Here is a 16,661-nt window from a genome sequence, read left to right as displayed (position 1 = left end):
AAACCGTGTTTTCGGAATATCGTATTATAAAAGGATTGAGTGTACTGTTTCGTTTCACCTTCTATATATAATAATGACTCTTTCACTTAGTTTATTCTTAGTGATTCTTAGTTTATACCTTAAATTTATAACTTATACTATCCCGAGACAACTCGAACTTAAATATATGATAGACCAAGCGTATACCCCCTTTTTTTTTTATATTACATGTACATAAAGATCAGCAGTCTACTAATGAGCGTCTCGTTCGTCGTTGATTTTTTTAATTTTCTCCCAACAATACCAGCTTTAAAGAAGAAGAAGAGAGCAGGCCTTCGGAAGATTATGTAAAATCCAGAGCAACGATATTTCCTGAAAAAATACTAGATATCGAGATAGTAACGAAAAAAAGAGAGAAGTAAAATAGTAAAAATAGTATTGAGAAAGAGCGTATCTCGATGTCAAGAGTGTATGGATTCCAACAATATAATAATAAACTCGCCCTAATGAAGAGCATGATATATTTATTATAACCAAAGAAAACGAACGCCTCCTATGTTACAATTTAATAGTCTACACATACACGACATGCGTATGTTCGTAATATACGTACACGAGAACACCTTGTATTTCCCCTGACGCTTAAGCGGGTTAAAAAAGCAAACAGATGGATGAAGCTGTCGAATCGAATATATAAAGCTTCGGGATTTTTTATCGAAGCGATCGTTTTTGTTCGCGTTCTTTCTCGCCAATGAGACTGGATATTGGAAGATGCGAAGAATCGGTGGAAGGAAATAGTCGAAGAACTGTCTCGCGAAGCTGTTCCTTCCCGTAAATCGAAATTCACCGTGACAATAACGTGATACGTAGCGTAATGGGTTTGCGGTCGAAGGACCAATGAACCGATACGGAGAGAAAGAGAGACGCGTAGTAGTTCTCTGTCTCGCGAGAATTATTAGAGACTAAGTGAAATTTATCTGCGGTACAAGCCAATAGAAATTGTATCCTGATTGGAGCGCAACCAGCTGTAAAAAAGAAAAGAAACGAGGGTAAAAAAGAATTAAAACGAAAGCCAATCGGAGCTTCCGCGGAGGTCTTTTAAAAATTAGATGCTCGTGCTCCTGACGTTTAGCGGGACATCGATATTTGACATGCGGCGATGATTTGAAATTCGTTCACACGGGGATAATCGGTCAGCTTTTCGTCGATTACGTACCCATCATGTTTCCGTCGAACTGTGACCCATTTTTCGACATCAATGGGAACAAGGTAGGTGACCAACCAACAGCAAAAAGTGAAGCAAAAACTACGCTGAATCTGTAACGAAATTAAATTAACTTCCAAACCTGACGATAGTGTGTTCTAGCAGTGCTCGGTAAAAACACAAAGCAATTACGCTGTTCCCTTTGATATCCTACAACGGGCGTCCGATTAAAATGCAATTTACGGCTAAAAGGTTGCAAAAAAAATGAAGAAGGAAAAAGACAAAATTCGGTGGTTATATCTTGTTGCGTGGGAAAGGACATTTTTTCGGAGGACACAAAATGGGAAACGAAGAAACTGACAAGAAATGAATGCGTGGTATCAATACGCGGACACGTCGAGTTTCCATCGATGCGCTGTGCAATAATCTACGCTGTAAAGAAGCGAGATTTATCTTTCGACGAGGTTCTAGTTACATTTGGGCAAACTAGGTGGAACATCGTGGTCCGCCGGAGAAAAAAAATTGTTTAAGATAAAAGTCACATGAATCACAAGCCGTTCCATGTACCGGAAGTTCCGCGAAATGGAGCTTCTCCCGCGATAACTTGGCCGTTTTAGCGGTGACACACAATGGGTCGACGATATTCCGGCTGACGAACAGTTTCTGAACTTTCACGGTCGCGTGCTTTTCAACGCGCGGAATTTCGAAACGGTGATTTTCTACAATACCGCGGATACACAAAGTCGCAACGGCGCTGCGATGTAAATCGAATACGTTTCAGCACTGTAGCGAACACGATACGCAAGATAAATACCGGTGAACGAGCTCGAAAGAATTTGTTCCGGTTAATTGATCCATGAAAGTAAAAAGTATATTTGATATCGATAAGTTAATCGCACGATTGGCCAAATCAACGTTTGGAAAAGATTGGATTATTCACAGCTTTCCTATCGGTACAATTAGGTTTCCTGTGTCTTTTATTCCTGCTAATCCGCTTAGCGTATCTTTAGCTAACTGCTTGTAGAATTTCTCTTTCACCAGGAGATGGTTTTCAATGTCTCGTTCTCTTTCTTTTCTGGCGATACACGCGTGCATTAAAATGTCTGTGTAGTATTTAAACATATCATACTCATAAAGGATATAACCTAACAAACACGAAGATGGTACCCCGCTGGGGGTAGCCACCCACATGATAATCGAACAACTAAAAAATTCTACCAAATGTTCAAATTGGACAAATTGTGAATGTGAAATATTAAATAAAAAAAAACATATCATACGCGCCACTTATACATAAACATTTTTTATGTAGGTAAATAACATTCCAATTAATTTTCCTTAAGAATTTAGACTTAAGAAAAATAAAAATTTTTTTAGACGATAGACAATTATCAAAACCATAATTTTTATGCGATCAGAGAACCGGCCTAATGCACTGTGCCGCTTTTGAAACATACGATATCGACATTTCTCCGTTTTTATGTCAAGTAAAATCAATTTACTCGTTCGTCGACACACGCGCCGCTTCCCAAATATGATTTATCCGCGAGCCATCGATTCTACATTTGCCTCTCAAATGAGCCATTTTGCTGCTTCGCATTTTTCCTCCTCAACGTTTCTTATTACATCTGTGGATTTACACGAGTTTCGTTCTCTCCTCTGCACTCCTTACGGATGAGAGACAAAGGAAATAGAAAATAAATTGGAGCTCGTTAAACCGATAAAATTTCTCGACTGTAATGCCAGCTGTAAAAAGGATTCACGCGAGGGATTTTAGGAAAAAAAAAGAGATTTTGGCTAATATGCTTAGCTCGTTCGGGACGAACGGACGAAACGAGGGCGCAGCAGTGAATAAAAAGAGAAAAGAAAAGTACATCGTCCCAAAGGTTCGAAGCTGGCAGAATTTCAATTCTGGGCGGACATTTATTGACTAGTGACGAGCGCGAACGCGCGCCTCAAATTTGGCGATCCCACGCTCGTGACAATGGGAGAAACGATGAAATATATATCGTGTTCGTGCCATCTCCATGCGGAAAACTGTATAATATTTGTCACACGTAAGTCACGATTATATTATATCGTGCTGCTAGGAAATTTTGAAATCAAACGATTTACTTGCTGTTGGAGTTCCAAAAAATTTCCTTTCATTGAAGAAGACTTCATAGAGATTCAATACGGATTCTTCAACGTGTCACGTTTCAAAAAACCGATCATTTTCGTTTTTTAAAGGAGCATCTTCGCTCGAACGAGCATTTTTCGATGATTTGTGGGGTCAATAATTACTAGATAATTAGAGACCAAGGTACTTAAAACTTTTCACTTCTGCACCTTTCCAACAAGTGTACCTACGAGATAAAAAACAATCAAAAGAGCGAAGAAATTAATACGAAGAGTACTAAAATTTCCCTTATAATTCTGTATAAAAACGCTATTACTATCTATTAGGTCGTCCGTAAAGTTTCTTTCGCTTTATAAGGAAATAATGGATGCACAACATTTTTCGTTTCATATTATTTTATCGAATTACGTATGATCCATTTTCTTCTATCAAGATAAAGATCAAAACGTTTGACAGATTAGATTTCATGTTTGTATACAGATGCATCGTTGTAAAAGACGTGTCTGTAAAAGAAAAAAAAAATGATAAAATTGGAACAATCGTTCTACGTGTAATCTATGAAAAAAGGACATCAAAAGCGTCTAGGTATTTCGGTTACCAGACGAGCGTGAATATTTTGATTGCCAATGTAGGAGTTAAGCCGGAAAAAGAATGAAACGAAAAGGCCGCGAAAAGCCTGGATTTCCGAATCGTCCAACGTAGACCGAGGATTTTCCGCGTATTATTTATGTATAATTTCGAGCGTCTCCGCAGGATCAGGATTTCATTACGATATATCATCGGCTTATACACGTCGGAGAAGAGCGTCCAGTTGACGTTCGCGGACCGTAATCCGTCAACAGCAATTCGTATTCAAATAACACAGCGCACGTACGCGTGCGTGCACCTTGGTACACGCGAGCGCTTCGCAAAAATCGTCGAGAGCCAGAGGATAATTCGCATTAATGATTTTTTGCATGACGCGCGACCATTTTATTTTCCCACGGAACGACAAAAAAATTCCGGACATTTGAACGCGCGTGCAGTCTTCCGTTTTCCGGGAATTTCATTTCCATGCAGATTTCACGGGAATTAAATATTCTCCTTTATCACAGTGATAATAAAGCGTCGCGTCTATTTCTTTGGCTACGAGCTAACGTCGGTTCTGTCCAAATGCATTGCGTTTATTTTATCGATGCTCGTTATCACGAACTAATCTCAATTCTGGAAATTCTATGGAATTAACAGCGCGAAACCATCGATTGCCTGTATAATTCAATGGGTAGAACGTAGTTTCATACACAAACCAACTATTCATCGATCAACTTGTTTTTAACCCGCCACTCTGACACTTTAACGTCCAAAACTTTAAATCGTTATCTGAGAATTACTAAACTAATTGCAAATTATAACATTATGAAAGCTATAGGTGAAAAATACGATGAATATATCTTTCTGAATCTATGGTCTTTTATTTGCATATTTGATTAAACTGGAGATGACATAATTGAAAATCTGTAGGGCTTTGATATAGATTTAAATCTTTTAGGAATAGCTGACAAATTGACAAAGTTTTGTTGATAAATAGTAAATTGTCCAGTCTGTGTAATACTGAAATTCTGTGTTAATTCTTGCGACGATTTACCGATTAACCAGATTTAAAGGAAGAAAGAAAAGTTGGAACATAACTCAGGAGAATTTATTAAGCGTATTTTATTCAGTCGGAATGACGTTTCGAAAGAAGTTGTATAAACGTCGTAACTATAGTTAGCTCGACTCGAGAAGACCGTGCACTCGGTTTACGCCCCTTCTCACGTAATTTCCTTTAGCAAAGTAATAACTGTACCTCGTAGACGCTTCTTTTACCAAGTTCCTCATCTTTCAGCTTTTTCTTCGGCCGACATTCCACTGAAACATACCGTCGGAAGTCTTTTGGTAAACACAAAAACGATAGCTCGATAAATCTCGCAGCTTCATTTATATTCCGACGTTCTTTGAATCGCTGCACTGCCTCATTACGATGGCTCATGCGATGACTTTGACTGTGGAAACGTGTCTCGCTTAACTGACGGATGCTGATTTACGCGAATAACTTTGGTTTACGGCGCGAACGTCGGATTTCGCTTCAAGGGGACCGTAAAACGGAACAGTCGATGTTAACTACACAACTCGTCGTTCCGTAGACTGCCTTTGGGGGTAAAACCATTATTCTGTTGTCGGTTCCGTGATGCGAGCGATCCGCTGGATACACCAGATGTTTACGACTGCTTAAAGATCAGAGACTGCGGAAGATCCAAAGAAAGAAATTCCGAATTATTTTTTCCCGTCCGAGCTTCAGCATTGTTTGAAACCAAGATGAGTTTATGAACTTTCAGAACTTGTTTCCGACGCTTTGACACAGTAAACTCAGTGAGATCGATATAGAAATGATAAATGGAGAGAGAGAGAGAGAGAGGATGCTAAGACAAGCAAGCTAGTTAAGTACGTTAGTTTTATCAAAATTTTCGATATCGATATAGAGAGAATACTATAGTCGAAATTTCGGTATATCTCGCACACAGGTATGTGTCACACATAGCTAAAGAAAGATTGTATAATAAATATTCAAATGCTTCCGTACATTACTGAACGTAAGGCAGATACAACTAAGCACATAGTTGTTCTTTGACTTCGCTTCAAAGTTTCAAACTCATCGCTCTCCTAAACTTTCTGCATTTCCATTATTCTCTTCTGTGAGAACTCCGAACCATTTTGCTTTGCTCTACAATTTTCTTTCCTCTAATACGATGTACATACTATCGTTACTTGTAACTCCTAAATCGTATATATATATATGTAACGAAGCTAAAATTCTCTCCTCGTATTTCTGTACTAATAATATGATAACAATTTTAATCGTTCCAATTTAGCGCGCGTGAATTTCGAAGCGTAACACCGAAAAAGATTCAAACGCGGTTCAATTTTGTGCACTTCGCAGCGGTAACTAGCGATTATGACACGAAGCAACGCGATGCACGAAATTGGCAGCTATTAGCGAGGCATAATTAGCAACACCCTTACGGTTCGCCCGATTACTCCATCGCTTTCGTGCAGAGTATTCGTTCGCGTGCACTCACGCTGCTTCATTTTCTCTATGCAGCCAGACACGCACACGATCGGCTAATTACAAACGAATTCGCCCGTGGAATCACACACGAATGGATATGCTCGATCGTTCAGCGGCTAGCAAAAGACCCTTGTAACGCCAATTTTATCGTTTACGAACTCGCGTGCGAGCGCATCTACCAAGAATTATCGCATAATTCGTCGAATTCTAAGACTAATATCGCAGACGGCTGAGTCTCTCAATTTTCACCCATTACGATCTATCGTATTATAATATTAGGTCGTCCGAAAAGTTTCTTTCGTTTTATAAGCAAATAATGGATGCACAGCATTTTTCGTTTTTTTTATTACGAATTTATTATCGAATTACGTATGATCCATTTTCTTCTATCAAGATAAAGATCACAACGTTCGACAGATTAGGTTTCATGTTTGTATAAAGATGCATCGTTGTGAAAGACGTGTCCGTGAAAGAAAGACACTTTTCGGACAACCTAATATAAGAAACGAACGAGGAAGTGCGGTTTCTTGGTAGTGAGAAAATTATTAATAAAGTGAAATCATTATTGAGTTTTCGTTTTTCTAAAAAGAAGATTCCTTTGTATCGATCAGATCGAAAATTTCCTAAGATTCTAGGTAAAATTCCAGAGATTCGCTTAATCCCTTCAACGCTAGAATGTGATAACATACATTTGATAATAAGTTGACCAAGTAATGTTTTATTTTTATGATTTTATCTTAAAATCAAAATGTGAAACAAAAATAGCACTATATTTTCTATTTAATAAATTTTCTGAATATACAAAGTTGCACGCAGCGAATCGTAGATTCCAGGGAGGCCAAATATTTGTTGCGCGTAGAATACACAAACAGTTTGTTGCAACTTCTTTTATTTTCTCAAGTGCAAAAGCGAAAATAATATTAGACACAAAGTGGATCTGTAACATTCACTGGTAGATAGTTCTATGTTGACATATTATAGAGTCCCATGAATTTACAATGTTCCATTAGTAACGTATAAACTTAATAATTGTAAAAGGAGAGCGTAAACAATGACAGATCTCAAAGTAAATTTTAAAAAATTATGTTTTTAATCGTTACGTTTCTCCATTCGTTTCTCGATTCCTGGTGTTGTTAAAACCATCAATGTGGCTTCTGAGCGATTCATACATAGGTTGATAGCGATAAAAGATTTAACTGGAAACCAGTGGTGTTGTACAAAAGTAGATTTTCTGATAAAGAGGAAGACTCGAGACGGTCGGTTGAACACTCGTGCTTGATACGAGATAAAGACTTTTCAACCCTGTGACGTTTCCCAGAAGCAACGTCAACGTACACGCGAGCACAGTTTCCGTGAAACGGTACCTTGCCCAAGTACAGGATGTGCAACAGGTGCAAAACACGTAGGCTCAGTTACTGCATACGCCAATCTGCAGTTCCGTCCTACTTCTGATCGTCGATTAAGTGGCAGATTTCGCAACTTCGATGACGCGTTGCCATTAATCAATTAACCATGCATTCTTGATGCTCGTACTACACGTTCACGCTTTAATATCGTATCACACACAATTTTCTCAAATTCGTGTTGAGATGTTCCAATCAGTAAATGTTTCAGTAACGAAACTTGTTAAACTTGAAGACACACAGGGGAAGAATTAGATACTTCCTCTATCTTCTGTAGGAGAACAATTTCAAAACTCAATACCCTGGCGACTAATTTCATATTACTGGAAAAGATTATTTTTTTAATTTAAAAGCTAGATACGCGCGCTTGTCACCTAGCTACATGTATTTGAATTTATTATTTAAAAAATATTAACAGTAATAGTCATTGTTGAGGTTGAGGTTGATTGATTGAAGAACGAGTGGATGAATTTGTAATAGAAAAGTATATTGAAATAATTAAACGTATAAGTATAATGTATAAGTTTATGCTAATTCACATCCTTACAAAGAACATTACCAAAAAAGTTAAGCTTATAACTTTGCCTAGAGACTATAGGGAACATAAATAGAAATCTGTTTATCAGTTCTTTCGTTCCCAGACCTTGCAACCCAAAACATAATGTTTACTCAAGGATACAATAATATGCACCGCCCCTTATTTAGAATATCTCTGCGTAATAGCAGTCTCCAGGTCACGGATATACATAAATAAAGATGTAGAGTTTTTCTTGAAGTAGTTACTTCAATAGTGTAATATCGTAAAATAGTTTGAACTAGAAGTCGGTTGAAATTAGAAAAAGCCGTGTACGTCGTCTTTCTGTGGTTCGTTTACATTTAAGAGCGCCTATGTGACTATGAATGAACAGGTACTATTTACTAATTAAGATGTCAAAAAAGTATGGGATTAACTTGTTTAAATTGTTGCCGGCGACGGCTCGCCGAGTCACAGGAAAAATTAGTGACCGGAAGACTTTCTAGAGGCACCGAGGGTGCTCTGACCGCGAAATGTTGCGAACCGAGTAAAAAACGACCCCATACGTAATATCGCGTCTTCGTGGCTCATTTCGTGTGCGGAGAATTTACTGCCACAAAATTCTCGTATATGAAACATACAGGATAATAGTGCTACAACCTCGAGGGATAGCTATGAAAAATACCTGCACACACACGCGAACACGTATGCATACATTTCGCGTAATGTGGAAATCTCGAGAAGAACTTATCGATCATCGTTCTCAAAAATGATGTACCAATTTGTCCGCCGAAAATTCGTCTTATTCTTATTAACGCGACGAAGTCCAATTATTTTTGATCCGACATACACACGTCGTCTCTCATTCAACGTGTTCACGAAAGTCACCTATCCATTACGGTCCTGTGCATGTTCGTACACACAGGTTTATCGATCTAGGTCTCAGTGGAAACACGCGATTCACGGTAAGCTCAACGACCCGTACGGGTTCGAAGTTCCAACGTCGAGGGAACCGCGCGCGAGATAACCACCCTCTGAATCATGTGCCTCCCTGTTACCCCGCTTTTAAATGATATCTTTCTTCTTTCCTCCTCTTCCCCCCCCCCCATAATTACGTAGTTTAGTGACTTTTCACAATTTTGACTTCGGTATATTTTTTTAAAGCTTTATCCTGCGGCTGATTTTGGATTTATCTTCTTACGACTTTATCCTCAGCATATTACGGCTGAAATTTCACAACATGCGAATTCTGTTGTAACATTATCGTAGTAAAACGTTTAATTCCACTTATTAAATTTTTAATTGCACGCGATACGCTGCGGTGAACTTTTGCCTAACCATACTCTTTAAATGCTATATCATATCGTCTTCCCTCTTTCTTTTCCTTCTTTTCTTTTCTTGAGCGGAAAGAACGACAATTTGAAAGTAATTGTAACCATAAAAATAAACAGTATCTTATTCAGAAAGTTCATCATTGTCTGTAATCATGGACCAAGCATCTCCTCTTCTACAAACAGCGTCCTCGTTGCATATAAATCCGATCTACGTTCTTCCGGGCTTCTTTCCAACGGGTTGAACGCTTCCAAATGTATTTAAAAAGTTGCTATTTCCTCGAAGTTTCCGCTCGCTCGATCCGCACGGTACGAGAACTGTTGCTCGAGGTACGTTTTGTTCGGGGTATTAAAAAACTACCTGAAACTTCTCTCAGCTATTTAAGCAGCCTGTCTTTCCACAGAGAGAAGTACACAAACGTGTTGGACGATTAAAGGTTTGGAAAGCATAGCCTGTCTCTCTTTTCGCTGGAAAACCGAGACTATGCAATCTCATAGGCTTGGATTTCCAAGAGCTGTTTACCTGTTTAGCTGTGCTGTAGATGTTCCATTTTCGATAGCTACGCAAACTCATATTCGGCATCAGGTATTTACGAAATTACAGCTACCTGACCTCCATACTTCTCATTATCATTCAGACGTTAAAACCTAAATAAAACCTAATTTTAACGGTGAACTATCTTCTAGGGTGGGAGTATCATTGTTTTGATAAAAATAAATTATGTCGTTTATATTATTATTAAAATACTAGTATTAAATACTATTTATCAAGAAGAATGTCGTAATTAAAAATTTGCTTTAACATGTTCTTTTAAATGTAAATAGAGGAAATCTTTTTGTATCAAACTCAACCTAATTTTTGGAGGAAAATTTGGAGGAAATATTCTATGTACATGGTGGTTCAAATTATAAGAAATTCACGTTAAAAAGCTAATATTGTAGAAGGAGAAATAGAAATAAAACTTTTCATGATACAATTAGTTGAATTTAGGAATAAGCGTTCGTCTATGTATAGTCGCTATTATACATAAATAATACATTTTATCGGAAACTCTGAAAACCCCAAGGCTATCGTTTAAATATCGAGAGAAGGAAGATAATTTTATCGTTAAATTATCAATGATCATTTACTTCAAACTGCCTATGTCAGATTGGTTTTTTGAAGAATTTATTCTTTAACAAACCGACGATATATTTGTTTCATGTTCTTCTATTTGGGTGAAATTATTTTCGCAAATTAATATTCACAGTATGAATGCGTCGTTTCCCTGAGCCAGCAATTAAAATAAGCTACGGGCAGAGGAGCACAATGATCATTAAGAACCTCTGGTGTAAGTTATCCATGCATAATGCCGGTGATAAAATTCACTCGACTGTGGTCAGCGATCTTGAATCAGTGAAAAATGGGAGCAGTGGGAATTATCGTCGAGGAAGGGATTCGTTCTCAACTAATGACTCTAACAGTCGGTGGAAAAACAATTTTCCTCTGGTGGTCTAGTCGATCGAACAGGATCGAACAGGATCGAACATGAATGGATGAGCCAGCGATCAAGTAAATCTTCAGTTTAAAATAACGACGTGTTTTATTTCTGTTTGGGTCGTTAGCGAATTAGGGAGGATTTCGACGAATGTAAATGATATTTACATTTCGTAACGACGCGCAACGCGAGAAGATATTTAGTCCGCCCTTGTAGCTCGTCAGACTTTTCACTATTATTTTCGTAATTACGTCGAACGTATGAAAAATGTTAAATTATGTAAAATAAACATATGGACGTAAAATTTCACGACTAAATAACGAGAGATCTTTTACTATTATTTCAATTCGAATCGAGTTTCTACTATTTTAACTTATTTAGTTAAAATACCCTATCAGGTATCTTTTATTTTTGTGATTATTTTACTTGAATAAAGAAATATTTTTAATCGAATCGAAAGAAGCTACGCATAAATAATAATAAATCTTTATAACAGGATATTCTAACCCTTTTGAGATTAATGATACAGTATATGTCAAGATAAATTTGGAATTATATAGCGGAGCAACTCTCGAGATATGAAATGGATGGGCAATTTTTTGGGGGTCGTTGCTTCTCGATTTCGATTTGTTTCGCAATACACGCACGGCCATCGTCCTGAGATTCATTCGCATGAAATACAGTACACACATACATACACAAACACACATATCGTGCCTTATGTAAATCATCGGTTTCTAACGATCTCGTTGCGCAACCCCGCCGCAATGGCGCGACGCTCGATAAACTCACGATGAAACCTCGCCGCTCTCATGTGATACATATTTACCCTTGAGATTAATAGCCGCAAAAGGAATTACTATTTCGATCACTCTCGACTGTATATCCTTTCTCGGTTCAAAGATTTTAGTTATCCTTCAAATAAAATTGAAGATTAAGATGAATCGATTCTTTGACAAACCACGTTCGATATTCCATCGTAATTGATTTATATTCAATGGATATCACAGACATACGTAACAGATGTAAATAGTTTAGATATAAAAGTAAAAATTTTGGTTTCTTCCGTTATACTAGGTTGTCCGAAAAGTTTCTTTCGTTTTATAAGGAAATAATAAACACATAATGTTTTTTGTTTTATATTAGTTTATTTAACTATGCACAAACGTAATAATAGAAATAGAACGAAATGGATCATACCTAATTCAATAAATTAATATAAAACAGAAATTATTGTTCATCCGTTATCACCTTATGAAACGAAAGAAACTTTTCGGACAACCTAATATAATTCTTCACACACATTTCGATCTAATTTCTTTCGTACAAATTTCATGCTTGATGAAAATATCGTTTATAACGATAGTCGAATGATATCTTAAAAACAAATGGGACGGAAGTTCGGTGGGAAACAGGCAAGGAAACGGTAGCTTCCGCTTTCTCAAGGAGCACATACTGTCGAGCAATCACGCGTAAATGGACTGGAAGAATTAGAAAATCGTTTGGTAACGATAACGCGGTATTGAAAGCAAGAAAGCCGTTTCGTTGCCACACACCACCGACATAAAGCGAAATAGCGCTATTTTGTCGAACAATGCGTTTGTTAAACGCAACCGAAACACCATGTGACGATCCTCGATTGTTTCTCCACAATGGATTCTGTTCCATGTTTGAACAGCCGACGTTATTTTCGTAAAACATCGTTCCATTGAGAAGAAACGCTACACGTCGCAGTCGAGCAACGTCGATTCATCGAGCGAATCGGCATTTTTCATTCATGAAAACGTCACACACCGTTCAGGATAGCATTATTGCGTCGTAATCGATGTCTCTCAGCAGAGAGCACGAAAATCCAGAAAATTACGTCGCAATGCTGTCGACGCGCAGATAGTACGCGTGTATGTTTGCGTATAACCAATAAGGGTGAGTGTATTTCGCGATCCATCATCCGTTCGGATTACCAACAGGGCGTATCTAGTTCCGTTGCGTCGGTTGGTTCGTCGCTTTGCTCGCCTCCACGCAATTGTCTGGAGAGCGGTATTTCGTGCTCAAAATTAAGAACAGCGTTTCATCGATATTTTTAAACAAATTTATTGTATGCACAGTAACAAACTTTTCAAAACGTATAGATTTTTACTTTATTCCAAGAAGGTATTGTTATTTTACGGAGAGAAATAGTTTCTATCGCTGAAATGATAGAAATTTATATATCGACTATTTGATATAAAACTGTATCTTTCAGCATAAAATTCGATTATATTTCTCTGTAGTAGCATGTAGTTTTATTTATAGTAACAAATGTTGTTCTATAGAAAAAAGGACGAAGAGGTAGATTTTGAATGTCATCGTTGTGATTAGGCTGAAAACATTACTACTAAAACATATATCTACGATATAATTAAAAATTATAGAAATGTAATTGCTATAGCAATTATAATATTGGACGATATATAGGACGAAGCATTTGAAACAAGTCACCTGAATATCTCGCTTTCTTTCGATGATAGAAATAAATACATCGGATCAAATTTGATTGGTTTCGTGAAGCACATAATCTGATGTAACTAATTTCTCTCTTACAGGGAAAACTAAATTTTAATTTATGTATTAATGCTCCAAGGCTGACAACTTAGATAATGAATAAGGTTTATAAAACGAGAACATTTGGATAACTTATTGAACTTAGCGTGAGTTAGATTTTAATTCTCTGGTGATAAAATGACAAACTACTGAAAGTAGGTCCTTTGGCTTTTCTGTTCATTTATTCCAGTCAGTTGATTTATTTGCATTCCAAATACTCAGTAACTTTTAAGTTTTAAAATCTTTTTAATTGAAAAAATTTTCTTTGACAAATATTCTATTTTCCTTCGTTCAAAGGTTTGTATAGCTGTTGATGTGCTTATATACTAGGCTTTGTATTAATTGAAGAGCTTGGGAGGTTGACTGATGGAATCGTTGTGTTCTTTAAACGACGCATGCGACTATCCGATACGATTTCCTAAAAATCATAAATTATTTATGATTACAATAATACTAAGCGCTTTCGATAAAATTTTCAACATGTACATAACCGTCATAAATCTTCAAACCGTATTGTTTAATTTAAATTTCGATTAAGACCTGGATTAAAAAGTTACAAAAACTGACCTTTTTTTCTTCGCGATTCCGACCAATTGCAATTTTTCCAAAACATTTTTGCACGTCATCTAGTAAGCTAATCCTTCTAACTTCCAAAAAAAAAAGAAAAAAAAAACGAACAGTTTGGTCCAATTTTTAAAAAGTTATTCTGTTTTTAAAGAGTGTCCGAATATATGTTAATGCCGGCAGTAGAATTTTACCTTCATTTTTTCTAGGACAAAAATTCCATTGCGTAAATTTTTATAGCTATTTAAACATTTACATGACTCTTATTATGCCGATCGATCCAATTGCATTAAAAAAATTTTAAACATACATTTTCCACAACGTTTTTCGTCCATTTAAGCATCGGTGATCATATAGATACTTTCAGTAGTTTAATTTTCCTGCACGTAGTTGGCTATCCGAATTCTCGTTTTTCCCATATCGGGAATGCCTGTCAAGTGGCTGCAACGAATACGTTCGGAACACTAGAATACTTCATGCGACCATTTTTCAAAATCAGTGTAGAGTTAAAAGTGGCAGTAAGTGGCGGCTTAAGTTTATATACTCTCTTTAGTAATAAAAAATGAAGTTCCCTATAAAAAAATCCTACATCTGTCACCCTTAAATATTTTTGTGAAATCTTTGTCGAAGCTTAAATAGTTATAAACTTTGCGCTGCTTAATAGGATATAGGATTTATAAGGATTAAAAGATGCTCACAATGCAATTAAACGATGGAAATATTTCGACATGCGTAAAACTATAATTCAAATCTATTGTTTGAAGTCCTATAACGACTACATGGAACAATCAGTTTCATTTTGAATTTCAGGATTTTGTCTCGAGAACGTAGCCCTCGATTGCGCAATTATTTAAAGTAATGTTGCGGATCCTGAAGTTTCGAAGGATTGTCATTTCAAAGGAAACGACATTTTTGGGGAATGTTGCACTTGAAAAATTGAATTTTAACAAAAGGCGGATTTTCAGGCCTGTTGGATCTCCGCCATTCTTCCGCGCACGCTTTATTTGTATTCCCACCGATATAGCGATTATGTCTGACATAGTAAAATTAGTAGAAAGGTTCCACGTACTATTCTGCTTAATGTCGAATACGTAAATACATTCTGGGATCGACTGTTTCCAATTATTGGATATAACAGTAATCCGAACACTGGTGATGTTTTATTCATACGTAGAAATTCGTATTTTTGCAAACATAACTAAAGACGTGTTTCATTTAATAAATACTAAACAGAAGCTTGTTTTAATTATCATATCCCACAAGGAGCACTTCGACTGAAGAAAGGAAATCCAAATAAATAGGAGCCTGTACCATCTACTAAATACATACCATAACGAGTACTTTATTTTGAATTTGTTTTGTATATTTTTGCATACTGTGTACATTTTATATGTTTTCTACATGAAATAGTTGAGATAGTTGCGATAGTGATTTTTAATAGGAATGATACTATTGAGATATGTATAATTTTGTGTGCTAGACTAGATTAGCTGTGTAGTAGTGACACACGTATGTGAGTATGAGTGTATGGAAATACGTGTGTACACAGCGTCTCGAAAAACAGATGAATGCAACTGTTCCGTTAGCAGTGTGGTATAGAAGATGGCGATACAAAGAGAATGCTGAGACGCGTGCAAATGTATATCGACGAAGATCCTGCAAATCATTTATTAAATAAATCTAAAACTATTTTAATATAAATTCTAAGTGTAATTTTAGTGTTCCTTTACTTTTATTTCGCCGATTAAGATCCACAATTCTCAACAGATACGAAGTCAATATTGATATTATTGTTCTTCTCAACGGAAAAGATATGTACATTAAAGTGTTAGAGATGGAGGGTGGAGAATTTATTATTGTTATCCATGAGCCTTTGGAACGATAGAGATAAAGGGAGAACAGGCAATCTGCCACTGATAAATTTCTGTTTTCATAGACTTCAAAGTTAAAGCAAGGATATTTGACGTTACTTTCCTTTGCAAAATGTAAAAACGAATTTTGGTGAAATTTGAGAGACGAATTTAAACGAATTAGATATTCCAAATTACAGAGAAACGAATGAGTCGATTTGTCTGTTTCAGAAAGCGCGTACGAAGATGAGGAGCATGGCGCCAGGGGCGCGAGATCCCCTGGTGAAAGTGGTCTCGGCGAAGAAATCGGTGCTCCTGACGATGATTGCGCAGATCTACCTTTGAGGATGGATATTAACACGATCAGGGGGGGTTGGAACTCGGGCGCGAGGAGCGGTTTCCTACGGGGCATCGGGCAGCGCGTGAGCTTCGACCCCGAGGCACCGCCGCTGCCGCCGCAACCTGCAAGAAAGGTCGATGAAAAGGTCAAGGTAGGTATTTCTAACGTTACACAAGAAGCTACTGTTTATTACGAACAGTAACAAAGTATTTTG

The 16,661-nt window shown here is 37.0% G+C and overlaps 1 protein-coding gene across 8 annotated transcripts in view; it reads left to right on the top strand.

Moving 5' to 3' along the window:
• LOC117206755 (transient receptor potential-gamma protein) overlaps positions 1 to 16,661 on the top strand; it is a 98,700-nt gene that overhangs the window by 56,616 nt on the left and 25,423 nt on the right. For all 8 annotated transcript variants that reach the window (XM_033446367.1, XM_033446364.1, XM_033446363.1 and 5 more), the window contains one exon: positions 16,339 to 16,598. In XM_033446367.1, the coding sequence (XP_033302258.1) occupies positions 16,455 to 16,598 (144 nt within the window). In that variant the 5' untranslated portion in view covers positions 16,339 to 16,454. The remainder of the gene's footprint in view (positions 1 to 16,338; positions 16,599 to 16,661) is intronic.

The sequence above is a fragment of the Bombus bifarius genome, unplaced genomic scaffold (genome assembly GCF_011952205.1).
Source record: "Bombus bifarius isolate JDL3187 unplaced genomic scaffold, Bbif_JDL3187 scf7180000008008, whole genome shotgun sequence".
Taxonomy (NCBI): domain Eukaryota; kingdom Metazoa; phylum Arthropoda; class Insecta; order Hymenoptera; family Apidae; genus Bombus; species Bombus bifarius.
This window is presented reverse-complemented; position numbering and strand designations above follow the sequence as displayed.